Genomic DNA, 27991 nt, shown 5'->3' with positions numbered 1-27991 from the left:
AGGAGTCATGAATTGCAAAAGCCTGAACATTGGTTTTTGCCCTATGCAAAGTAACTTCCTTCTTCTTACTTCACCTGTTTTATCACTGACGTCTAACAATTAGCTAAAAGATAGTACTAACTGAAAGCTAGTACTTTGAAAGGAAATATTCAAATATCCATTTAGTTGTGTATGTTACTTCTTGCTTTTTACCATTTCCATATGTTGAAGCTACTTCTGTTCATCTGCTTGACGTGTTGGGTAAGATCAGGTAAGAGAGCCACTAAAAGTTTTTTTTGACTTTTTTCCAAGCAGAGGAAATTAACTTTTCTAACTGCAAAATGACATGAAGATTAAATCTTGGTTAATGTAACAAACAGTCAGGTGACCATGACTGATCAGAAATTAGGACAAAGATTTTCAGTGTAAGGTAAATAAAGAAAAAACATGATACCTTATCTCCTGCATTTTTGTACACAAACTAAAAGGCATGTGTGCTTTGAATTGTGGAAGTACATAAAATAGATTTTGCAAAATAGTTTTAAATATAATCTGAGATTATTCAGCATTCATTTACTAATTATGAAGACTTTCAAAGTATATTTTAAAAATTCATGGGTTAGTATTTTTTGTTATATAGAGTATAATTTACTTATTAAACTCCTGCCAACAAAATGTGTCTTTATGTATGGTTCTCTCTGCCCTCGTGTCAAAAACCTCTAAATGAAGATAAATATGAAAGAAATTTTACAAATTTAAGCAGAAAAGGGTGAAGTGATATATATTTACTGGAGTAAATACAATTGCCTAAGTGATATTTATAATTTTCTCATCTGCTAAAAGTGCATATTTGAGAAGTCTCATGATAGTGTATAAAAAAGCAATATTAATTATACAAACTAATAAATGTTGCCTCAAAAATGGGTGAAATAGAATTTGCAAAGCTTCTGGTCTGCTCTGTGATTTATTGCTGAACAGTTTCAAATTATATGTAAACATTTCAAATCCATTTGAGTTTGAGAATAATAACCCAATAATTGCACAATATAAAGTATGCAGAAGTGTCCAAAGCAGATACTTTGTCCTTTTTCCCGAATTTACTTTTCAGTGAACACCTTTTATTCTTATGTGATACCTGAAAGTAAGCATTTGATATATGGTTTCCTTTTATGTAACATGCTTTCCAGCTAATAGGTTTCACTTATCTTTGTTATTTCCTAAAGAATAGGCTTTTGTGTTTCCATTGATCTGAATCTGATCTTACATTGTTTTTTATTCTTATGTAATTCCATTGACTTGAATGGAATTATTCCTGATTTGCACTGATGTAAGTGAGAGGAAAATTGAGCTTCATAAATAGAAATCAAAATAGTCCCATTAATATCAAGGAACATTTCAATATTTAAGGTATCTCTGTGTAATTCACTACAGGAGTTTGAGAAATACACTGTAATAATAATTTTATCTAATTATAAGATAGATAAAATGTGGATTTTCTAGATGGGGAACAGCAGTTTCATTCTGAACTCAGAAAAAATGTACAGTTTATCTGTATCTGAATATTGAAAATGCAATTAGATTCACATTCTAAGTATTTTTTTTATCTGAAAAGTCTCCAAAATGTAGTTGTGGGTATGTGAGTGGCATGTGTGAGAATTTCTATTTTAGTTTTCTCACCTTACCTAACATTAAGTTATGATTTGAACACAGAAATTAAATTTCACAGATGATAACATTTCAGAATCTTCCCAGTGTAAGACATTTAATTGGACCTTTTGATGTTGTTAGAATGAAGATCAAAATAATTGCATCTCAAACAGAACTGTTCTTAGATTTCAGATTTCCTCACTTTACTAAGACTCACTATATACCAGTCTATTAGGGTATGTCTACACTTGCCCCCTAGTTCGAAGTAGGAAGGCAAATGAAACATACTGAAGTTGCTAATGAAGCACAGGATTTAAATACTCCTCATTGCACGAGGAGTAACAGTTAATTTGAGGGAAGGGTTTTGGATCGGACTACCGCGTCTACACGCGGCGAGTTAATTCGGGCTACCGGCATTTTAAAATGGCGACCGGCCGCGAATATGCTAATGAAGCGCGGGGTATTTAAATCCCGCGCTTCATTGACAACTTCAGTATGCTTCATTTGCCTCCCTAGTTTAAACTAGGGGGCAAATGTAGACATACCCTTAAAGATTACATCCAGACTTGTCAACTTTTATCAATATTATGATTTACTGAGTCATATTAGTCTAGCAGGATGGAACTCAAAAAATAACAACTTCAAATTACTTAAAAATAAAACATTAAACATTTTTATTCAGAGAAGACTGGTATTGAATTTAAAATGTCAGGAATACTATATTCTGATTATGTAATAATTAAAGTTAAGTACTCTCTAATGTGGTGACTGAATAAATGAGTCCAGAGAGGTTTTGTTTCATTCCAGATAATAAAGAGCAGGAAGACTCAGAACTTTTTGTAACACTGCTCTGTCACTTCAGTTTCGTTTTCATTAGCCCTGCATATACCCACTATTCTTTTGAATGTGAACTCCATTTCTTGCAGTAACCTTGCTTTGGTCATGTTATCAATTATTTCACAAATAATTTGGCCTCTAATTATTCCCTCTGTTAATTGCTCAAATTCACATGATTTATTTTGGTTATGTGGATTTCAAACATAACATTCAGTGATCTCACTTGTCAGCTTGTTTCTTGATTAAAACAGTATAAAGCACCTTTCCATTCTTATGTTGATCACAAGTATTCCTGAGGTTTTAAAAAAATAACCCTATCTTCATCAGTAAATTTGTAATCCTCTTCATGCTTCCACCTCAATGTATTGTGGATATTCAATTCTTCTAGATCTGCCATCTGTAGCTGTGTGGAGGTTTTAAGCACGTTCACTTTCTCTTCATTGCCCCTTGCTTCCAGAGAAATGTGAAAGCTTTTCTTCCAGTCTCTGCCAGATTCTTGTTTGTTTTTTGCCTATTTATAGAATCTTCAGTAAACTGAAAGTTTAGTTTAAATAACAAGCTTACATGAAAAACAACCATTTAGGAACAGAGTAGTTACTATTTCTCATCCGACTTTAACTTTCCAGAAGAAATGTATACAGGCAGTCCCCGGGTTACGTACAAGATAGGGACTGTAGGTTTGTTCTTAAGTTGAATTTGTATGTAAGTCAGAACTGGTTCATATTGTAGGGGAAACTCTAGCCAAACATTTCTCCAGAGCTCAGTTTTATTCTCCCACACCTCACTTCCCTCAGTCCTTTATTCTCAAGCTGAGGTGTCTGCTGAGAAAATCCGCTCTGCGTCCCCCTGGTCCACCCTTTGTAGACAACTAGAGAAAGACAGTGGTAAAAGAATAGTTTTTCCATAGTTTACCAGATCAAACAATTATCTAATATTTTTATATTTTTCAGATACGGAACAAAAATGTCAGGAGTTCACAGATCTTAGCATACAAAGTGCTATAACTGGGACAGATCTAATAGTGAAACTGCTGCTGTATACAAGGAAAAATCAAAACTGTTCCGAGAGTCTCAGTGAATATAATTCAACTGATTCTACACATCTGGATGTGACCAAGAAAACTGTCTTTATAATACATGGCTACAGACCAACAGGCTCTACACCAGTTTGGCTGAGTGAAATAAAAGAGCTTCTCCTGTCTGTAGAGGACCTTAACCTCATTATAGTAGATTGGAACAAGGGTGCTACAACTCTAAATTATTTTACTGCTGTCCAGAAAACTAAAACGGTTGCAGACATATTGAAGAAATGGATTGACCAGATGTTGGTAAGGTAGACTTTACCCTGTAGGTAAATTATTTAAAATATTATAACTTAGTGTGGCAAAAAAATATATTTTTGAAATATAGTGGTATCAAAAAGAATACAATAAATACTATATTTTGAAATGTCTGTACCAAAATGGTTACATTAGTGACTGCATGCAGTTACTACATCACATGCCTATCCTTGTTCTCACATCTGCTCCCATTGATGTAAAAAGCAGTTTGGACATTTTATTTTAATAGGATCGACATAGTGTTTGATTCCCTGTGCCAGTGAGGAGTTTCAGCTGCATTAAGCAAAAAACTGCTATCTCAGAGGAGAAAGTGAAGGATATGCCAAACTACACCATTACATTAAGTACTAAACGAGGCACAAAGAAAGCCCACTTATTAAGATTAGTTAGAAGCAGGGCTTGTGACAGACTTCATCAGGCCCTAGGCAATGTGTGCATTTGTGCGTGGGGGGGGGGGGGGAGTTTGGCTCTGGACACCCGGGAAGAGGGGTGTCCTTGAGTGGAAGGGGCAGAGCTATGGTAGCTAGCCTACAGCACTGCCTAGACCACAACATGTGAGACTCCAGCAGTGATTTAAAGGGCTTGGGGTTCCATTTGCCCTGCTATTGCAGTAGCAGCCATGAGGGCCCAGAGCCCAGGCCCTTTTAAATCTCTAGGCCCAGGACAATTGCCCTCCTTTCTCGCTTCCCTCCCCCCATGGATGGTCTTGCGTATAAGGAAGGTTTATCAGAAATAATTGATATAAGGCTGTTAAAAACAGTTTTCCATAGTACAAAAACTTTTTATATACTTCCTAGTGCTAAAAGGTGCAGCTAAAAAAATCATTAATGAATAAGAGGCTGAGCCAAAACTTACAAAGTCAGTGGAAAGGTACAACCATGGACTTCACTAGGTTTTGTATCAAGTCCTTAATGAAATGGACAAAAATAATTTAAAGACTATTTATTCAATTATCCATTCAATTATATGTTTGAAATTTTGTTCAATTATCCGTTTGAAATTCTTCCATCTCCATTACTTTCCATCTTGAGCTTTTTCAGAAAGTTTAAGTATCTGTGTCAAAATGTCTGCAAAGATTTTAACAGAGAAAGAAAGTGGGATTGGGGGCAGTTGGTAAGAAGAGTGGACAGAAAGTATGGCACACAGTAGCATGGCCTCTGGTGCCGATTGGGGTGTACTTGCTAATTTATAAAATATGGTGGAAAACTGACATTATTAGAATGTCCTGCAGTCCCATACTGGAGTAAACAGAACTACATAATGCATAGTCCCAGCACCCTTATGGGCTACTACTTGCCACTTACAGTGAGCAAGTAGGCTACCTACTGGAAGAGTGGCTGTACCACATGCATGGAGAGCAGATCTTGCTCTGCCCCTATGAGATATCTACTTGCTACATACCTCTAGGAGTGACTGAGAGACGTTCGCAATCCTGTGATCTTGAAGGCTCTAGATCTCCTCATAAGAATGGCTATACTGGGTTAGACCAATGGTTCATCTAGCCCAGTATCCTTTCTGCCGACAGTGGCCAATACCAGATGCCCCACAGGTAAGGAATACAACAGGTAATCCTCATGTGATCACTCTCCTATCACCCATTCCCAGACAAACAGAGGCTAGGGACACCATTCCTATGCATCTTGGCTAATAGCCATTGATGGACCTAACCTCCATGAATCTATCTAGCTCTTTTTTTAACCCTGTTAAAGTCCTACTCTTCATCACATCCTCTGGCAAGGAGTTCCACAGGTGGACTGTGTTGAGTGAAGAAAAACTTCCTTTTGTTTGTTTTAAACCTGATGCCTATTAATTTCATTTGGTGACCCCTAATTCTTATATTGTGGGAATAAATAAATAAATAACTTTTCCTTATTCACTTTTTCCACACCAGTCATGATTTTATAAACTTCTATCATATCCCCCCTTCGGCTGTGTCTAGACTACACCTTCCTTCAAAAGAGGGAATGCAAATGAAGCTGCAATTTGCAACTTCTTGCGCTTCATTTGCATACTCTCTTCCAATCCCTTTTTCTAAAGAGATTCTTTTGGAAAAAAAAAACTCCTCAGTCTAGACGTGGTTTAGACATGGTTCTTTAAAAAAAAACACCCTTTTTCGAAAGAACCCTGTTAACCTCGTTCTTTAAGGCAGAAGGGCTCTTTCAAAAAAGGGGGTCTGTTTCGAAAGAATTACATCTAGACTGCATTTTTTTAAAGCTCTTTCAAAAAAGGGATCGGAAAAGGGTATGCAAATCGCGGCTTCATTTGCATTCCCTCTTTTGAAAAAAGATGTAGTCTAGACGTACCCTTAGTCTCCTCCTTTCTAAGCTGAAAATACCATGTCTTTTTTTAATCTTCATATTGGACCTGTTTCAAACTCCTAATCATTTTTTGTTGCCCTTTTCTGAACCTTTTCAAATGCCAATATATCTTTTTGGAGATGAGGTGACAACATCTGTATGCAGTATTCAAGATGTGGGTATACCATGGTTTTATATAGAGGCAATATGACATTCTCTCTCTTACTGCCTATCCTTTTTTTTATATTGTCTTGGAGTCCTTTATTAGCTTACAAAAAGAGTCTCTTACTGCTTACTGCACATGGTAAGCATTGCCTCTTCTCAAGTGTTCCTACAGACATAGGCTTGATAGTCTTGCAAAACTGGCCATGTGATATCAAAGTATGATTTTGGTATATTTTTAAACTGTATTGGAGGGGTGAGATCAGGGTTGCTTTTAGTAGATGGTTTTGGAATTCACTTTTCTAGAATCTGATACAACTCTGTCTCTTCTTCTTAAAAAAAAAAAAAAAATCAATGACATAGCCTGGAAGAAATGTTACCAGTCTCCTTCATACATTTTTATTATTGTACAGTAAACTAACACAGAAAGTTTAATAAAAAGAAATGTAAAATCCATCATTTTTAATTAGAAATAAAACCTAAACTTTCAAGGAAAACTAAAGAGTAAAACTTAGTTTATTGAAGTCTATTCAACTAACCATATTGTAAACCATATGGTTAACATTTCTATAACCCATGATCAAGCTGCTTTTTTTTTTTTTTTTTACTGGCAGGCACATGGAGCCTCCCTTGACTCTATTTATATGATTGGAGTTAGCCTTGGGGCTCATATAGCTGGATTTGTTGGACAGATGTATAATGGTAAACTTGGCAGAATTACAGGTAAGACATTTAAACCTGCCACCCCCCTTTGAGTGTAACTTCCACCATTGTCTGAGTTAGCTGCATAACACACGATGCCAGTGTTGAAATATCAACAAATATGTCACAATTAAATTACTTAGCATGATTATGATAATGAATCAAATGCAACTTTGATATAAATCCAGAGATTAATTTGAGCTAATATAACATAAACAGTGTATTGCATTATTATTTTTTTAAGTTCACTACAAAAATTCTGCCTAGGATTTAAGTTACTCTGGAAAATATTATGGCCAAAATGTTCAAACCTACTTGACAACAGTTAAAATCCTAAATAGCAATGGCAAGTTCTTAACACGCTCCCTAATCAGGTCACCTGCTTTAGAGAAGCTTAAATATGGACTTACATTTTGAGGCCATGCTTCTCAGAAGTTCTGTTAATTTCAATGGGAGGTTTGGATACATGTTAAAACCAGTGGAATATGGGTGCATAAAAATACAGGATGAAGATCCTACATTTGAGAGATCTGTGGCAGAGATGAACAAAGATAAGTCATTTACTTCACCGAGCTTCAAGAAACCAGCTTCTTCCATTTTGGTCCTTGTGTGTTCACAGTTCATTCTCTGATTTTTTTTATACTCACAAATACTAAGTTTAAAATAAAAACCCAGTTGAAACCTGATCAGTTTCATCCAATTTTGCAATAAAACTATGCGTATCTACAAATTTCAGATAATTTCAACACAAACCTATAACTGGATAATTTGGAGCTAGGCAAATGTCATACCATGTCTTTTTGATTTCAGTCTGGCTGTTTTTTTCCTGAAATACCCCACTCACATAGCAGACATTGTTTTTTGTTGCAAAAGAATAAAGCAATTCTGCTAACTCAGCACCATGATGTAGGTGGCTTGTTACTCACCTAGATAAAAGGGAGGTGGGACTCATTCTTTGGTAGAGAGAATCTAGGGCTGTGTCTACACTGCAGGGATTAACTCAAAATAAGCTATGCAAATTGAGCTATGTCAATTGCATAGCTTATTTTGAAATAAATAGGGAGCATCTACACAGCACTTATTTCAAAATAGAGCACTCTTCCTCCGACTTACCTTGTTCCTCATACAATGAGGGTTACAGAAGTTGGAGTTAGAAGTCCTCCAGCTTGACAGTAGTTTGACACTATTTCAAAATAACTCCCTGCTGTGTAGACACAGATCAAGTTATTTCGGAATAGCGCTAGTTATTTTAAAATAGTGTGCAGTGTAGACATACCCTAGCATGTGGATCAATCAGTCTTGTAGTAGGAACCCTAAGAACAATTAAGTCTGGAGCAATGGCTTGAGCTGTATTGCTTTATCATAATGTTAATATATTAATATGGACAAACCCAGAAAGGGATGAGCCTTTAGGTATAAACTTTGTGTTACAGTAGATGATAAGGACATCTATTCAAACATGTCTGCTGCAGATATAAAAATTATTATTGAAATAGAACCCTTGAAAAATAATGCCCTCATGAGTCTTCTTTTCTTTCAGGTCTTGACCCAGCTGGCCCCTCATTCACTGGGAAGCCACCAAATGAGAGATTGGATCCTACAGACGCACTATTTGTTGATGTTATTCATAGTGATATAGATGGTAATGACATAGCTTGTTGAGTTTAGGGGGAAATGGACAAACTGGAATGCAGGAGTAGGAAAGAAAAAGGGAAGAAAGTCAATTAGGTGCATCTAAGTAATGTTGCTCTTGTACATACTGATAAACAGGAGCCGTTCTGAGTTGTTGTTATCTAGGGGACTGGTCCCATTTTATTCAATAGGAGTTTTGCCCACTGACTTCATTGGCATGAAATAACTCTCCATGGGCACGTCACTATGCGGCAGAGCAGTGCTTCTGCTGTTGAGCCTCTGGGGTTTGGTTAACTTTTTTGGAGAATGGATTTTAACTGAGGATGGATTTAGAGCCATTATGGAGAATCCTGAGCAGAACCTATTAGAGTAATAATGAAATCAAGATTTTTATAATGCAAAAATAAGAAAGTCAGTCAGGATTTCCACAGCACTGTAATTCTGCCAAATTAAAATTAGTTCCAATGATTTTTAAGAGCACAAAAAATCTCTCATCTATCTCCTTTGATCCTATGTATTACAATAGAGTCTCTTAGTAATAATAATATTAACTGTTAACATTCATTTACCGATTTACAGATGAAGGCATATAAAACAATCAATTTCCCAAGTCAAGGTGTTTTAAAGATACTAAATTCAGTAAAATGAATGGCTGTGTCTAGACTGCTTTTGCAGAAAAACTTGCCAGCTGTCTACACTATCTACACTGGCCGCTTGAATTTCCACAAGAACACTGACTTCCTACTGTCTGCAATCAGTGCTTCTTGTGGAAAAACTATGCTGCTCCCATTCGGGCAAAAGTCCTTTTGCGCAAAGCTTTTGCGAAATTGGCCACGGATGCTTTTGCGCAAAATTGCTTTTGCGGAAAAGCGTCCATGCCAATCTAGACGCTCTTTTCTGCAAATGCTTTTAACGGAAAACTTTTCTGTTGAAAGCATTTGCGGAAAATCATGCCAGTCTAGATGTAGCCAGTAAGTATATTAGAACCTCAGAATTATGAACAACTCAGGAATGAAGGTTATTTAAACTCTGAACTGTCCAGAACTTTGAACAAAACGTTATGGTTGTTCTTTCAAAAGTTTACAACTGACCTTTGACTTAATACAGCTTTGAACCTTTACTATACAGAAAAGTGCTGCTTTTAACCACCTTAATTTAAATGAAACAGGCAAAGAAACAGTTTCCTTACCATATCAAATCTTTTGTTTCAAATATTCCCTTTATATTTTTCGTAGTTTACTTTTAACACAGCACTGCACTGAATTGAGGTTTTTTTGGGGGGGTCTCAAAAAAAGACTGCATACTTTCACTTACAAATGAGGTGTGTGATTGATTGGTCGGTTCAGAATTCTGGTGTTCATAGCTCTGAGGTTTTATTGTACGTTTTTAATGTATATTAACCTAATCCAAAGCTCACTAAAATCAGTCAGAATTCTTTTCCATTCTACTATATTGTATTGTAGGCTCCTAGATTGCTTCAGACCTCAGTGTTTTGAGCATAGAAAGAAATACCCTAATTAAACTAACATGGATGCAGAATTTTGATTGCTGAGAAGACCCAAAACTCTGAATGTCCTGATGTTTATACAATTAAAATCCCAGCCACAAACAGTATATAAATGTAGGGCTCTATTCTTCTTTCATTGCAGTGCAAATATCTGGTTAGAATACAGTCCACTGATTGATTTTTGCATATATTTACTTTTGTTTTTAAAGAAAAAAACATGATTAAAAGAAAAAAAGTGCAACTAGGAAAAGAAAAACATATTCTATTTATCTGAATAGGTGCTATAAACAGAACATCAGAAAAAATTACTTCAGAAACTATTTACTGCTAAGACTTATTAAACATTCTTGTGTAATTATAGATTCTTCATTTGAAAATTTGCTTGATGTACTTTATTACCCCAAATGTTTTTACTTTAGCTCTAGGCTACAGGAAACCTCTAGGAAATATCGATTTCTATCCAAATGGAGGAACAGATCAGCCTGGCTGTCCACAAACAGTGTTTGGTGGTAAATAGAAACATGTTCATTTTAATTCAGAAAAGAGGAGGGCAGAAGATGTCTGTAGTTAATCAGCTAAGGTTTGGCTAGACAAAAGTGAACTCCATGAAGTTTGCATGTATAGAACTGTTGGGATGGCTGAGCCAAACATATTCTTGTTCTTTTCCACTCTGCTATTGCACAGATCAGAATTAGTCCTCACATACTGCTACCTAGATTTTGACTCCCCTCCCCCCTCCCCAAAAAAGCTCCCTCTGTTCAGATAGAAGAGGCATCTCACATCTCAGACCAAAACACCAGGAGTATCTTATTACTTACAGTATAGACAATAGGGTTACCATGTTAGGGTTACCATGTAACTTGAAAAATGAATAATCCTGTAGCACCTTAGATAGATTAGATTAGATTATTATAAAATTTTGTGGATGGGCCATTATAAAACGAGTCTTCCTTACATTTAACATGTCAGTGACATCTAAAGCTAATTATGGGGCACTTCCAGCCCACTCATTTAGCCTCATAAGCACCTGCACTACAATTGACAGGTCCATTTTTTTCTTTCTTCTCCCTTCTTTTTCTATTATTGCCGTTTCTATTATTGCTTTATTGCCTTTCTGAAGACAGCTTTTGCAGAGGGGATGTTCCTTAGGTAGCTGTGACCAGGGAGAGTTCCTAGTAGCAGAGTCCCATTGTTAAGGATATGTGGGACCACAGGGGACTGGAACTGCTATGAATGACCTGTATGGATGACCATGGATGCTTGAGAATCCCTTAGGATTCCCCGGTATCTGCAGTGTTATAGAAAGATCTTACAGACTAATTTGTGGGGAGAAGGGAACTTGACTTCCATAAGAACAGCATGAGGGGATTTGGATGAGATGTTCCCACAAGGTCTCTCTCCCTGAGCTCCCTTCCATGGGAAGGGCAATGTGACCCCTTTTAACTTGGGCCCATGTTTAATTCCAGTACATCTACATTTTGAAGGAGAGCTTAGTACAATACTTTTTCTATGTACACTGTCCCTTTATTTTGCAACTGTATACTCTACTAGCTCCTCATTAATTCCTCATCTTTTATTTGGATAGATATAAATCCACTCTCCATTGCTGAAAGCTGGTAGCCAAATGAGCCATAAGCCAACCTTCTTCTCCGTCTAATTTTTTTCAAAAAGGCAAAACCCTGAACAGTAGGGAATAATTTAGTCATTAGCAATGATTATTTTGTTATGTGGCTAATTTTTTTTTCTTTGGAAACAAAAAATTTGATGCATATTCCTTTCATATTTCATTTTTCTTTTTGAATTGAAAGGATTTCAGTATTTTAAATGTGACCATCAGAGATCTGTTTTCCTGTTCCTGTCTTCCTTGCAACAGAGTTGCAACATAACAACCTACCCTTGTGATTCATACTTTAATTACAAGAGTGGAAAATGTATCAACTGTGAAGCTTTTCAACCAATGTCCTGTCCAATACTGGGTAAGAGTTATTTGGTGGTATCTGTTTTGTAAGTTGGACGGACGAATAATGTATTTGTGAATTTTTCCCTGCAGTCTCTTCATTGAAAATAGCTGTTTCTTGAATCGCTTAGGCTTTGTCTCCATATTGTAGCTTGCTGTAAATGTTATAGGAGACACTGACAGGAACTGTGGAAGGGATTTGCTTGCAGAGATACCTAGCATCTAAAAATAACCTAATTTTTAATATTATGATTGCTTTTTTAGAGGCCTCTAGATTTATTGCAGGGGTTAAAACCATATAAATTTTCTAGTCTGAAATAGTATGGCAAACAAAAAATAATTAGAATCTTGTAGAAATATAAGGTTAGGGAGAGATGAAAAAGATTGGGACAGTTTCATTTAGAGAGGAGATGAATAAGAGAGTCATGATAGAAATATGCAAAATATGAATGGTGAAGACATTAAATCAGGCATACCCATGTACCCTCTTTCATAGCACAAGAATAAGGAGACAACCAATGAGACTGACTGGCAACAAATTAAAAAATGGGTAAAATAGAAACACTTTTTTACATTGAGTATAAGAGGATTAAACATTTATAAGTTAAAATATGTCTACAAATACATTACATGGGATAACTCCTCCCCACCCCACAACATTCTTAGGATGCATATTAACCCTCATAATTCAGTGATAAGCCAACCAATTTATGGAAAGAATAGGAAGAAACTTTACCTCTGGAACTTTTCCATTATTGTTCAGCATAAGGTTGCTTGTATTCTCTGAAGCGGTTGGTAATGGTCATTTTAGAAATAAGATACTAGATAGGATGGTCCCCTGCTCTAATCCAAAATGACAAATTTTATGACCTTAATATAGCAGGAAAAGTATGTTAAGTGGCCTACCAAAAACCAAAAGGATATATATTATCTATTGGATTGGTTGGATGATTTTTATATTTTCCAGATCAGTTTTCTTTTCCAAACTGCACAAATAAGTTAAATTGTATAACCTTCAGTAATTTGCTCCTTTGTATTTGTTGCTATTTTTCTTAGTAATTTCATGTTGGATTTATAAAATTTGGATTTTAGGTTATTATGCTGATAAGTGGAAAAACTATTTAATCCAAAAAGACCCTCCAGAAACGAAGGCTTATTTTGATACTTCAGCCGACAAACCATTTTGCAGTAAGTGACTGACCATTTATTACTTTTTTACACTTACCAAACTTGTCATTGATTATAAACTGATCCAGAAAACATGAAGTTCTTGATTACATGTTGAACACTGTTCCTATACTACAGTAAAAAGCATGTAAACTATCAGTTTAAGTGCCAGTGTATAGAATGGAGAAAGGAGCAGGATGATCTGGGCAGAATAGTAAGCAACGAGTGAGCTGAACTGGAAAGAGAAAGAAATGTGGCTGCTTTGGATAATGGGGAAACATGACTGTCAAGCTGTGATCCCTGTAGGCTGAGTGCTTGGACGGTCACCCAGGAGAAATTTAAATGCCACCAAGCTGATTAACAGATATCTAAAGCTCTCACAGCTGGCAGCATTTGATTCTAATATTGGTGCACATATGAAAATTTATTCTGCACATATATAGAAAAATTCGAGGGAACATTGGCTGTCAGGAGGGAAAGTGAAGTCAGAGAATTAGGCTGGTTAGTTACACAGGAGAGGCTGGGTGAGAGAACTTGCTTAGTTGGGAAAGGAAAGGTACATGGTTGTACTGTTCATATTATAAGCAAAACACACGTGGTGGAAAAAAGAAGCCCTGCCCAGCTTGGCACAGTAAAGTACTAATAAACTAGAACCAACAGAGAAATTATATCAATAAATGAGTCAGGAAAGTAATGACTGAGTGAAGCCTATGTTAATCCCTAGGAATTTGAAAAGGAAAAATATTACTGAGGAAACAAATAAAGGAAACTAAGAAATAAACAAGAGATGATCAAACTAAAAACACAAGACATACATAGGGAAAACAAACTTCAAACATTTATATAAAATGAGATTTGTTTTTTGAGCAAACAAAATATACAAAATAGTTGTAACTGACTTTAGTGCTGAAAAAAATATAACAGCCCAAAATAGTTTCTTTTCCTCTGATTATCCACACAACACGTACTGTATTGGCAGAAGCAATGCAGTCCAGTGTCCTCCAGCATTCTGACAATGGATCTCAACTATTTTCTGGAAATGGGCCTTCCAGAAGTGACTTGGTGGTTTTGCAACATTGTCAATCACTCTCTGTGGAGGCGGCCAGCAAAGAAGGCAGTTACAAAGTGACCCCGGTTCCTTTGTCAGGCAGAACTCCCACTGAAGTGAACAGAGTTTTGGTTGAGTAATGGAATGCAGGATCAGACTCTTCATACTAATAGTGATGTTTATTTTGTAATATGGGATGTAATGGGCTATACTAGCACTTTTGGCCTAGAGAAGGCCAAAAGACCCAATTGCAGTGTGAGTCTGTGAGGAAGTGCTTAGGAGTTGACCAGGCCAGTGACAGGACCTTTTTCTTCTAAGAACTGGTGAAAGCCATCAGCTTTCTTTACATAATTCCAAACCGCCAACATATGGAAACTACTTTTAATTAGTAGCCTCTTAGGGCATGTCTATACTAGGGAAATATATTCCCCTTATTTCAAAAAAACAAGCAAAGCATCCACACTACCAAGCCTTTTATTTCAAAATAAGGGGCTGGTTATTTTGAAATAATAACTCCTGCTTTTCTTGGGGAATAAGCTTATTTTGAAATAATTATTTTGGGAGTTATTATTTTGTTACAACTTATTTATAAACCATTTCCTAGTGTAAACATGCCCATAGCTCTGAAGGAATGAAGGAACCAGTATTCCGAAGAAATGGATAATGAGTCATCACCTTATCCAGTGAGTCATTTTAATAGGGAGAGAACAGGAATTATATTTATGACGATGAGTTCAACCTTTGAATCTTATTTTCTGTTTCTGTTTTGCAGTGTATAACTACTTTGTGGATTTTATTACATGGAACAAAAGCACTAGGAGAGGTTTCATTAAAATTAAAATAACAGATAATGCTGGAAACACAATAGAATCAAAAGTGAATAGGTAAGTCATGTTTTACTCAACAGGTTTTGTATTTTTTATTTATCTAAAGCTGTCTTAGCTTTCAGCAGAATCTACTGAGATAGATTAAAAAAAGGAAGAAAACCATTAAAAGTTCTGTTACTGTAAGTGCTGAGTTGGGTAAAATATAGGACAGTCTTGCATAGCAGAATATTATTTGAGATTTGTTCTGCTTTTGGGTAAAAATGAAAAGCCATACTGTATCCAGTAACTTATCATGTTCCCTTTCACTGGAAGATCTAAAATAAAAATGGATGCCACTAACATATAGGCTACATCTAGACTGCCCCCTCTTGCGCAAGAAAATATGAAAATGAGGCAAAGGGGTAAATATCACTGTGCCTCATTTGCATACTTAATGAGCCTAGACTTTATTTTCACTTTCGAAAGGGCGCTTGATCAGCACACCACCGGAATGTGAGTATGCAAATGAAGCCTGGGATATTTAAATCCCATGCTCATTTGCACTTTTGAAGTGCTTGATTTGCATCTCTCTGTCGGCAGAAGGGTTTAGTTTAGACACACCTGTAATGTGGTGTAAAGTTTCTGAATATACCAGGGAATATGGCTCCAGATCTTCTGATTCCCAGTTCTGAACCTAACCACAAGACAACTTAACCAAAAGTAATATTTTTAATAACAGTGGATTTGACACAGATAATAATGTATTATATTGTCTCTTTAGTGAGGCTGCTACATTTCAGCAGTACAGACAAGCCAGTGTCCTTGCTGGATTTTATGAGGATTTTGAAAAAATATCAAGAATTTCTTTGACTTTTTCTACAAGGACTCTAACAGGCCCAAAATATAAGCTCAGAATTCTCCGAATGAGGCTAAGATCTATTACATATCCTGAAAGGTAAGTGGCTATTTGGTAAAGGGGATACTTGAAAACTAGATTGATTGAGGCATTTCTGGAAAATTATATATTGGGCTGTTTGTGGAAATTTGGGTATAATGCATCTCTCTCTCTCTCTCTCTCTATATCTCTCTCTCTCTCTCTCTCTGTATATATGTATATTAGAGATTTGTGCTTCTGTCTATGTGTCTGTCTGCAAGTCCATTTGTTTAAAGACTCCTCCTAAATAATAAGAGCTAGGACCACCACATTCCTAACTTAAAGCAAAGTCAGGATTTGGTTGTGCCAGGAAAATGAGAGGCACCAGGAATGGGACTATTTTCCATAACATAGAAAAGGAGAAGCATTTTGGAGGGATACAACGCTAAGAGTGGCCACTGGAGGCAGCAAGCTCACAGGGGAGAGCTATCCTGCAGAGTGTCCACTGGGGGCAGCCATACCACCAAGGGAATGGCCAGCAGGGCTGAGGCTCTTGGCTGCAGCACCAGAGGGGAGAAGAGAAAAGGCTCCTAGGGGGTTGGCGTGTCTGGGGGGAGAAAAAAGGACCCTGGCTGCCCTGTGGAGACTGGGACGAGAGAAAAGGCCCCTGGCAGCTAGGAGGGTGACCAGGGGGGAGAGAAAAGGCCCCCTGTGAATGGGGAGGTGGCTGGGGAGCGAGAAAAGGCCCCCATCGTCCATAGAGAAACTGGGGAGAGAGAAAAGGCCCCTGGTGGCTGGTGGGAGGCTGGACGGGGGGCGGGGGGAAGGGGAAGGAGGGAGAAAAATAGCCTCTGGTATCAGGTGGGGACTGGACAGAGTGAAAAGGTATGGTATAGAGGGGAGAAACAAGAAGTGAGGTGTGCGCTGATTACACACAACTTTATGAGAATCAGGCTCCTCCTCTCCCTAGGGTTGCCAGGTGTCCAGTTTTGAACCGGACAGTCCAGTATTTGAGCTTTATGTTTGGGAAACAAATTGAGAAAATATAAATGTCTGGTATTTTCTAAATAAGATGTCATGTAGATTGTTATGTAATGTCAAGTATGTCCAGTATTTTTGTTGAAACCATCTGGCAACCCTATCTCTGCATCCTATCAAACTGCTGCTACAGGTCATTTGACATGCCCTGCAAATTCTAGGTGCACAAGCGCACTTAGTTAAACTACCCTATCCTGTTATGACAATCGTGCAGCCACTAAAATAAAGGAGGGTCATTCACTAGCTTAAGTTGCTCCCCACTGCTGTAGAATGTTACTGTGAAGCAAAATGGCACAACATAGATTGATATTTTTACTTACCACTCAGTAACGTAGGCACTTCTGAAAATGTTACTCGAACTCAAAAGTTCCTGATTCCCAGACAATTTTTTCAGTACCAGATTATAGAATATATATCTATCTCATAGAATTGGAAGGAACCTTGAGAGGTCATTAAGTCCAGCCCCCTATCCTCATGGCAGGACCAAGTACCATCTCTGACAGATTTGCTCCAGAACCCTAAATGGCCCCCTCAAGGACTGACCTCACAATCTTGAGTTTAGCAGGCCAATGATCAAACCACTGAGTTATCCCTCCCGCACAAATGCTGATTTATACAGCCAATTAGAACAATGGCTATCTCAAATACTGCAACTTTCTATTTCATCAGCAGCTTTGTGGAATAAAATATGTCAACAACATCTTGCACTGTATACAAAGAATAATAGGGATTGCAGATGAAAGTAATTTCCTGTGTGCAAATGGCAAGACAAAATGTAAATCATGCAAGCAAAGAAACAGGCTAGAAAAAAAAAGGGTTTTGAGGTGCTGGCTGTCCCATGAAATTCCCAATTAAGATTTCATTTGATGAGGTTTTCAGGAAGAGGAGAGGATGGAATGAGCAAGATAATTCTTATTTTCTTCATTATGGATTTCCTGTGGCTCTGTTTCTAAGGGTACATCTAGTCTGCAGTGCTATTTCAGGATACCTCTGGTATCCCAAAATAGCTATTCCATGTCTTTTGAACCAGCCTGTTATTTTGAAATAGATTTTGAAATAATCATAGAACACTAGAACTGGAAGGGACCTCAGGAGGTCATCGAGTCCAGTACCCTACCCTCATGGCAGGACCAAGAACCGTCCAGACCATCCCTGATGGGTGCCTGTCTAACCTGCTCTTACATATCTCCAGTGATGGAGATTCCACAACCTTCCTAGGCAATTTATTCCAGTGTTTAACCACTCTGACAGTTAGGAAGTTTTTCCTAATGTCCAACCTAAACCTTCCTTGCTGCAGTGTAAGCCCATTGCTTTTTGTCCCATCCTCAGAGGCCAAGAACAATTTTTCTCCCTCCTCCTAGTAACACCCTTTTAGATACTTGAAAAACTGCTATCATGTCCCTTCTCAGGCTTCTCTTTTCCAAATTAAACAAGCCCAGTTCTTACAGTCTTCCCTCATAGGTCATGTTCTCTAGACCTTTAATCATTCTTGTTGCTCTTCTCTGGACCTTCTCCAATTTCTCCACATCTTTCTTGAAATGTGGTGCCCAGAACTGGACACAATACTCCAGCTGAGGCCTAATCAGCACAGACTAGAGTGGAAGAATGACTACTTGTGTCTTGCTCACCTGTTAATGCATCCCAGAATCATGTTTGCTTTTTTTTTTTTTGCAATAGCGTCACACTGTTGACTCATATTTAGCTTGTGATCCACTATGACCCCTAGATTCCTTTCTGCAGGACTCCTTCCTAGACAGTCGCTTCCCATTCTGTGTGTGTGAGACTGATTGTTCCTTCCTAAGTGGAGCACTTTGCATTTGTCTTTATTAAACTTCATTAAACTTCATCCTATTTACCTCAGATTCTATTTCCAAGATTCATATAAAAAGGACATGAGGCAGATCAGATCTTTTTTACAAATCAAGAAAAAACAAGTGAACCGCCCTCATTGCCTATGCTCACCTGCATTTCTCCATAACTAGAGCCCCGCATCACAATATCTCTTGCATGATTGGGTCTTTACAGAAGCAAAGATGCAAATGTGATGTAAGGGCTTTTTGCAGCAACTCTCCACATTTCTGAATGAGTTTGGTCTGTTGCACACAACTGGGGTGCACTTTATTATCAAGCTTGATTTGAATCTCTCTTGCAATCTGTATGCTAAACAATCCACTTTCAAATAGATCTATACAGATCAGCAAAGGAGGTTCTAGAGATGGGAACATTCTGGGCATTTCAACAGGGTTTGCTCTTGCAAATCACCCCAACTATTTCTTTCACAGCCAACTTACTTGTAAAAGGCATCTCCGATGTCATCTGAGGGACCAACCTCAGGCAAAGAGCTTTACAGGCTGCTGTCAGCTAATATTGTAGCTATCCCAGGTGCTTTGTAAGTAGGGGCTAGAAAAATCTATGCAATACCATGGGATATTTTTGATAAATTAATTTTGGATCAGTGCAAGAACTATAGTGACTGAATGCTGTGTACGCATGGGAGGGAGTAGTGACCTAGCGGTGAACATGGGAGGGAGTAGTGACCTAGCGGTGAAAGATTACACCATACTGTTAGTTCCTGGACTGACCACCTGCCATCTCCAAGGATGTAAATCTCACTGCACCTGTCAATTACACTGAGTCCAGTTTTCAAAGCCTAAACATAGAGGCACGTGTTCAAGCTGGCGTATGCACACAGGCAGCTGCCTCCTGCCAATTCTGTGAAAATCTGGTCGTAGGCAGCTGCAATTCTTCTCTCTGCCGAAGGGCCCAAGCACGCAGGGGTGGGTGAAGTGCTTGCAGCGCCGGGCAATGGGGACTTGTGGGGTTACGTCCTAGCGATGTAAAATCCCACTGAATTGCCCAACTGTGGACACATTCCGTTCAGCCAATTAGAGGGGAACAGGAATTTGTTCCATGAGGGTTAAGGGATGTTTTGGAATAGCGATTTATTTTGAAATTAGATTGAAATAAGATTTACAATTTGCATAACTCAAATTGCATATTTAATTTGGCCCTTTGGGTGCAGTGTAGTTGCACCATAAATGACTGTCTGCAAAGCTTTTGTACCACTTTAACTATACTTACTTGAAACCAGCATAGCTAAAGGTGTACAGCTCCCTAAAGTGGATAGCATATTGATGGTAAGGTGCTTATTCAGGTACAGCCAACCCCATACATTTAGAGGATAAGCTATATTGGTATTAGGCACCTTTATAGCAGCATAACGAACTGTTCCTGCACATGGCTTGTACTGCTAGGACTCTTTTGGTAAAAAAAACCCAAAACCCATCTAATTGAAATAATTATATCAGCTCAAAAACTGTGTAGACCAGGCCTAATTAGTATCATGAAGGAAGCAGGTATTTTACTCTGAGAAGAGCTAGAATGATTTTACTTTAAAAGCATTTACAGTGAGAGAAACCATAAGACCTAAATTTATGTAAATAAAACAACCATAAAACAAGTTTTGTTAAATTATTGAGTAATCTGGTAGAATCGGCAGACCATAAACAGACTGTCCAATCTCAGTGTTACCTTGCACTCTTATTTGTGGATTGCCAGAAGCTGGACTGGAGAATAGAAGATGGATCATTGGACAAATTGCCTATTCCTTTCATTTCCATTCTGATCCCTGAACTGGCTACTGTCAGAAGACAGGAATACCAGCTCAATGGACAGCTGGTCTGATCCAATATGGCCATTCTAATGTTCTTGTTCATGCTTGGAACTCCCATTAATTTTCCTCTGAGTTTCACTTGTACCATTATTTTAATGTTAGGATCCAATACAATCCTGTTTTCAGTTGCATATAGCTGGACAGTGAGAGAATTATATCATCTCCTTCCCCACCCTCCAGAAATATTTTGTGTTTTAAGTGAAATGTGAACAACTGTGATAAAACACCAAAAAATGAAACCAAAAGCACACAGGAGTCAAAACAGGAGCCAGCAAACACAAGAGCTGAAATCAGGGGCATTTGAACAGAGCTCTGTTGAAGGAGAAGAGAGACAAGCCTCTGTTCTTTGGAGGGCAATGAGCTCTTGAGAGAGAGCTTGTAGCTTGCATGCTCATTTATTTTCTGTTTTCAGGATGCAGAGGTTGGTATGGGGCAGTGTTTTCAGGATGCAGGGGGCGGTAGGGGGCAGAGTAGGCCCACTGACTCGGGAGGGCAAAGGGGGACCTGGACTGCCACTACTATGGCTGCGGTGGCAGTTGGAGCACTGGGCCCTTTAAATCACTGCTGGAGCCATGTGCATCATGCTGCAGAGCGCTGGGTGGTGCTCTAAGGGTTTACACTGAGGGAAATGGGGCATGGTCCAGGCAGAACTGAAGACCAGATGTCCCCCTCCCTCAGCTGCTGCCTGGGACCCCACCCTTCCAGGAGTGCAAAGCCTCCCACCACCACCACCGTGCTCAGCTGTCTGATGAATCTGTTGGCTCACCTGGTTGTGAGAGAAGCAAAGTTTTAGATCACAGCAGAGCTGTGATTGGGGGGCTAGAAAGGCAGCCAAGCAGCCAGTGGCATAAAAACCAGCCGTCAAAGTTGGAAAAAGGGGAACTTGAGGGGAGAGCTGTTGGAAGGAAAGGTACACAAGTTCCTGTTCTTTAAAAGCAATGAGCGAGTTCTTGAGAGCTTCCTTGCTTTCTTCCTTGCTTTTTAGTTTGACCTCTGTTTGCAGAGACTCACAGGAGGCACTGTACTGTAAGAGAAGCAGAGCCTTTGCTCACAGTGGAGCCCTGATTAATGGACTTATCTCAACAGCCAGTCAGCAGTGCATAAGCTGCAACGCACAATAGCCAGAAACAGAGCTGAAAACAGGGGAGTTTGTGTGGAAGTTTGTAAGGGGAGTGTGTGATTGTTTTATGGAACAGAAAAGTATGCTGTCTGCCAGGCCTTAAGATACCACATGTGGGCCTGAGGCTGAAGAGGATCCTAATGAGAGCAGAAAAGAATCCACAATAATTCAAATGATTTTTAGTGGGGATCTGCCTGTTTCTAGAGGAGAAGAGCTAAGGTGGGGCAAGATTCTGATGATCAACAGTGGATACTGATGTTATAAAGAGGACTTTGGGATGTTCAACCACTGTGAGGTATTCACAGACTGAGTACTGTTCTCATGGAATGGATTCCTTTTGAGTAGGAAGGAAAATAGACTTCTGGGATTGGAAACTGATATAAACGATTAAAAGAATTTGGGGAAGATGGTTGGGAGATATTCATTTAATCACCATACCTGAATCTAATATTGAGCAGGAGGAAAGTCAAATAAGAGGACAGAGCAATGGATAAAAGAACAACAGATAGCAAGAGAAAGGAATCCAGAGGAAAGATAGTGTCATTGGTATTATTGGCAGTAGAATGATTGTACCTAATTAGACAAAGAACATAAGAATGACCGTACTGGCTTAGAGCAAAGGATGGGGGGAGGGATAGCTCAGTGTTTTGAGCATTGGCCTGCTAAACCCAGGGTTGTGAGTTCAATCCTTGAGGAATCTGGGGCAAATCTGTCAGGAATGGTACTTGGTCCTGTTGTGAGGGCAGGGGACTGGACTCAATGACCTCTCAAGGTCCCTTCTAGTCCTATGAGAGAGGTATAACTCCATATGTCTATCTAGCACAGTACCTTGTCTTCTGACAGTAGCCAATGATGGGTGCACACAGAGGGAATGAACGTAATAAGGAATCATCAAGTGATCCCACCCTTGTCATCCATTTCCAGCTTCTGACAAACAGAGGCTAGGGACACCATTCCTACCCATCCTGGCTAATAGCCATTGATGGACCTAATCTCCAGGAATCTTTTTTGAACCCTATTAAAGTCCTGGTCTTCACAACATCCTCTGGCAAGGAGTTCCACTGTTGACTGTTCATTGAATGAAGAAATACTTCCTTATGTTTATTTTAAACCTGCTACTTATTAATTTCATTTGGTGACCTCTGGGTATCTGGGTGACTCTAAGAAGAGACAACTAAAGTGTCTGTACATCAATGCGAAGTGACTGAGGGAGCATCTACACTGTACTATTTTTCCAGATTAACGGCCATTATTCCGGAAAAACAATACTACTGCAATAGAGTTATTTCAACAGAAAGTCGAAATAACGGACAGCTTTTTCCAATGGCAGTAAACCTCATTACATGAGGAATAAACCCTTTTCCAAAAAAGCTTTTTTGAAAGAGAGTGTGTGTAGATGCTCCACTGCTGCTATTCGAAATAGCTCCTCACCAAGGCCATTCTAAAGTTATTCTTCCCCAGTGCCTCCTGGGGCTCTAAGTCGAGGTAGCACATCCACATTAGGGAAGCCTGCCTTGGACTAATTTTGAGGCTTCTCTGTAGCGTGAACTCTCTATTTCGAAATAAGCTTTTCTGGAAGATATCTTCCAGAAAAACTTATTCCAAAAAATCTTGCTGTGTAGACATACTCTGAGTAACAAAATGAAGGAACTAGAAATAAGTGTAGGGGGTATATAAGTGTTATAGGGAAGCAGAATATTATAACAGAAACATGATGGAATTATAGTAATGATGGGAGTAATGATATTGAAGGGAATGTGCAGGTCAGGAAAGTCAGAAATGAAGATAAAGGTGGTGGAGTAACATTATCTATTGATGATGTGGTAGACTGTAAAGCAAGTAGTTAAATTGGAGAAGATGGGGATTAACAGTGCTTCCACCAGAACTGCCGAGCTCTAGGTAAAGTGTGTGTGGGTGTGACTCTGGGCCCCCACAAAAATAGAATCTGTGGGAATATGGGGCAGAACTAGGGCTATCCTACCCCAGCCAGCCCTTTTGTGATGGCTAGCCCACTCCGCCTGGGGCTCTGATGGTGATTTAAAGGACCTGCAGCTCTGGCTGAATTATAGTGGCAGGGAATGCATGCTGCCCATCTGCAATTGCTTATAGTAAATATCTCCAATGTGACATTGGATGGGGAGGGCTCTGAGCTAAGGATGTTATAGTCTAGTCGATTAACTGATATGCAAAAGCTTATTGGTTAATGCAATAGACTACAAACATCCCCGCCCCCCTGGAAGTAATTTTTTATCAGGCTGGCCAGCAGCCTGGCTCAATCCCAGCTTGCGCTGGGTCTGGGACCTATCCTCTCTGTGGCTCTGCATTTAAAGTGTATTAGGAGCTAGATAGGCAGGCAGCCCGGCTCAGTTCCGGCTCGTGCCAGGTCCAAGAGCTCAGACCGCACCCCGTGTTGCAGTGCAGGGTGACAGTCAGCTGGTCTGCAAAGGGGAGCTGGTTTTTAATCGATCTCCCCTCATGGACCAGCTCTCTCCTGGCACCCCGTGCTGCTGCCTCTGGTAAAAAGGCAGCAGCGTGGAGTGGCAGGGGGCTCCCCGAGAGCAGGGCTGGAATGCACTGGCTGCCAGCCCCACCACAGGGGACTAACCGATTCAACTAACTATTCAACTAACTGATATTTAACCTCCCTACTCTGAGCTACTATAGTGGCTTTTTTCCCAGGTGTCTGTCTGTTGTGTCAAACTGATTATTTCAAAATAATTTTAGTACAGATTTTATGATGCCTTTATATGCTATAATTACATAAGAGCTCATCGTAATTCCATAAATACATCTAATTAGTGTGACTACACATATTCACTTAATGTAGCTAGACATAATTACATAAATCTGCCATAACCAGCAAAAGTGATAATATTTAAAAGGTCTGAAATATTCATACAGCAAAAATTAGATTTAAAAAGGGCATAGGTGCAGGGGTGAAAAATCCATGGCACTATGCTAATAGGGGACAATTGGGGTGTGTCTACACTGCACCATAGTTCAAAATAAGATACACAATTTGAGCTACACAAATTGCATATCTTATTTTGATGTTATTTTGAAATAGCTTATTAAGTCTACAGAGCACTTATTTTGAAATAAATTGCTATTCTGAAATGCCCCTTACTCCTCATAGAATGAGATTTGCAGGGATGTCGTAATAGCGAGCCCATTATATTTTGAAATAATGGATACGCTCAAAAGATGTAGAATAGTGATTTCAGGATACCTCTGGTATTTCAGGATATCCTGAAATAGCGCTGCAGTGTAAACGTAGTCTTGTAGTTCTGGGTATATCATAGATGGGACAGTTCTCACCTGGATTGCCACATGATCCACATAGATGGTATGTAGATCTCAGTGTCCCTTTGGGTAAGACCCACTTTTCAGAACTCTTCACTTGCCTGATCTCTCTGATGAAGAGATCAAACTCTGAAGTGGAGCTTGCAGAATTAGCTGTGTAATGTTTTCTCTCCCTTGGATAAGAAATGTATCTTCACCAGGTAAAAATCCCATTTATGAATTGGCAGGTCATATTGGAAAAAGCATCTATAATCACACATTACTTTCTTAATCCAGCATTTGTTCCAGCATTGTACTTCTGTGTGCAGGTACATACTATCTGCAGGTACATTACAATTACAGCACTGTCTAATACAAGGTATACACAAAGTAAACCTTGATAAAGCTGTACATAATGATTTGTTCTTGCAGCTTCACCTGGAAGCTGTGCTGGGAGCTCTTTGAAGGTCTTTTGTGAGGCTCTCTAGATGATTAGATGCTGGAGGCTCCAAAAGAAATATGCAGGCATCGCTTCTCTCCTGTTCCACAGACAATTAAAGCATTATGAAAAAATATGCTTTAGCTCAACTGGAAGATATGGCTTTGATGCAGAAACGACTGGGTGAAATTCTGCAGAATACAGTTCAGAAGAGGTTAGATTCTAATAAAATCAGAGGGAACCACTCCATCTATAACATCTATTCATTTGTCTTCCCTCGGGATTATCAACTGAGGCCTAAATTCACTGTTCTGTATAATCATCCCTTCACTCACAAGTGGGTGGAAGTGTACTTGACTGGGGAAAAAAATGTTAAATAATGAAATAACCAAAGAAGCTGTACATTTTTTCCTCTTCTTAATATCATCCTCCAAAAAAAAATCCTATTATAAAAACTTATCCTATATGCAGAAATTGCCAAAAAGAACCAGGAGGAAAGAGGATGACTTAGTTTTGCATTGCTTCATTCACTTATAACAACCATAACTCTTCCTTAGGAGAATGGTAAGGAAGGATTACATCACACATGTCTCTTAACTAGCCTAGCCCCAGCTAGAAAGAGACCTTTATACTCTGTGGGCAGGGGAACAAAATATTCAACCCTGCTGGTTTCCTAAGAATTGTCTATCCTGTGCCAGAGCCAGTCCATTCAAGATGACAGTTTGAATAAAGACTAAATCCACCCCAGACTGAATGACAATGCCTATCTTTATTGGTCTAACTCATAGGACAGTCTCACTCCTTCCCACAACACCATGGAGCATATTACCCAAGGAACATGCAGTAAAGTGATACAGAAAGAGTTGTTCCCTCAGTTTTGAGCATATTTTCTTAAGGGCTTAATTATACAGTATTTTGAACATGAATTTAAAATAGGAAATCTTTTTATACTGAAAGTATATTCTCTCCTCTTGTCTATTCATGCAGGTGGAAGCTGTGCAGATATGATTTTGTGCTTCTGGAAAACATTGAAACAATCTTCAAACCTATTCCATGCCAAGAGAGGGACAAGTGAAAAGGGAGAGCCTCCACTAACTTGCTTCCTTTTATAGAAAATAGTGTGTTTCATTCTCTCTTAGGACCAAGACCTGAAGTGAGGAGGGAAATGAGGCAAAACAGGCTCAGTTTCTGAAGTCAGAATGATAATCTTTATTGCTTTCTTGGGCTATGGTAGAGTGAAATACAACCACCAATTTAGTCAAATTTTTAAAAACAAATGCATGATGGCAGAACACATACTATGGTCTATTAGCTATTGTTTGTAAGCAGTAAGAATTTTCTAGGAGCCCATTGAATTAAATGTAACTATCTGCTCTGATCATGGCAGATGGTTGTCATGTATTATACATTTATTTTTTATATCTTTCATATTAAGACATAATTATTTGTCTGTGAACTCAATATGCTGTACAGGTGATACAGAGAACAATTATGTGTAATTTTGGAGCCCTATTTTCACTGAAATAGTCATTTGAATTTATTTCATTATCTGCTATCTCTGTTTATGGAAACCAGAAAAATAGTTCATATTTGTACAAACATATATCATTTTGCTGTTTAAAGCAATTTTCTTTCATCTCCAGTGTCTTCACTAGGAAGTCTGCACTAGGAAACTATTTCAAAATTAGCAAATTTTGGCTTAATAACTCCCAATTTAACAAATTCTAACTAGCGTCTCCATACTACAGGAAAGCATAGAAATTAGACTGAGGCAGGCTCCATTAATGCGGATGTGCTACCTCAGACTTAGAGCCCCAGAAAGCACTGGGGAGCAATTATTTCAAAATAGTGGCACTGGAGCATCCACACTGCCGTTATTTTGAAATATCTATTTTGGAATTAGCATTACTCCTGATGAGAAGCAGGAGTACAGATTTCAATTTCCATGGCCCATTATTTCCAAATAACAGACTTGGTAGTGTGGATGCTCCGCTTATAAATTCAACCTAGAGGGCGCTATTTCAAAATAAAAGTCCTACTGTAGACCTGAGCTTAAAGTGTTTGTCTATTAATGGGAATAGATAAGCAATTGACATGCAGGTACGAAGAAATTGAGATGTCTGCTTATGGCCTGTGTTATACAGAAGGTCATACTAGATCACACAATCTTGGAATCTATGAAGCTTTGAATATGCTTATAAAGAAGAAACTGTGTGGCAATAGGAATGGTATCTACAGTAACTAGATTTTACTGCAGGGGGATATGAAATAAGTCTAGAACTCTGGATATACACGACTATCTGCCTACACATCTGTTGTACTCATGACAGTAACACTCAAGAATGCCTGTATATAACTGCTGCCTTTTCTATTATTTGTGTAGCTCCAGTTTTTCAGAGTGCTTGAAAGACATTAAATTCTGAAATATTGTAATGAAATATTTTACTCACTAAATCATAAAATATAACTTTTATTATTTTGCTTA

At 38.5% G+C, this 27991-nt stretch overlaps 1 protein-coding gene across 3 annotated transcripts; it reads left to right on the top strand.

Annotated features, from left to right (window-relative positions):
• Positions 1-21: 21 nt before the first annotated feature.
• LIPI (lipase I) lies at positions 22-27991 on the top strand. Of its 3 annotated transcripts, XR_012897806.2 has the most exons (11): positions 22-250; positions 3414-3790; positions 6876-6984; positions 8504-8605; positions 10522-10611; positions 11911-12078; positions 13152-13247; positions 15047-15158; positions 15862-16035; positions 25500-25720; positions 26494-27991. XR_012897806.2 is itself a non-coding variant. In XM_006136930.5 (10 exons), exons 1-10 carry the CDS (start codon positions 172-174, stop codon positions 26579-26581), a joined length of 1395 nt encoding a protein of 464 aa, XP_006136992.3. In that variant the 5' UTR covers positions 28-171; the 3' UTR covers positions 26582-27991. The 3 variants fall into 3 exon arrangements, 2 of the variants coding, with proteins under 2 accessions (XP_075765948.2, XP_006136992.3); XM_006136930.5 differs by lacking the exon at positions 25500-25720 and having other exon boundaries at positions 28-250; XM_075909833.2 differs by lacking the exons at positions 10522-10611; positions 25500-25720 and having other exon boundaries at positions 25-250.

This window comes from Pelodiscus sinensis, chromosome 1 (genome assembly GCF_052426305.1).
Source record: "Pelodiscus sinensis isolate ZL-2025 chromosome 1, ASM5242630v1, whole genome shotgun sequence".
In the NCBI taxonomy this organism is placed as follows: Eukaryota; Metazoa; Chordata; order Testudines; family Trionychidae; genus Pelodiscus; species Pelodiscus sinensis.
The sequence above is the reverse complement of the archived record's forward strand: the minus strand, read 5'-3'. Positions and strand labels throughout refer to the sequence as shown.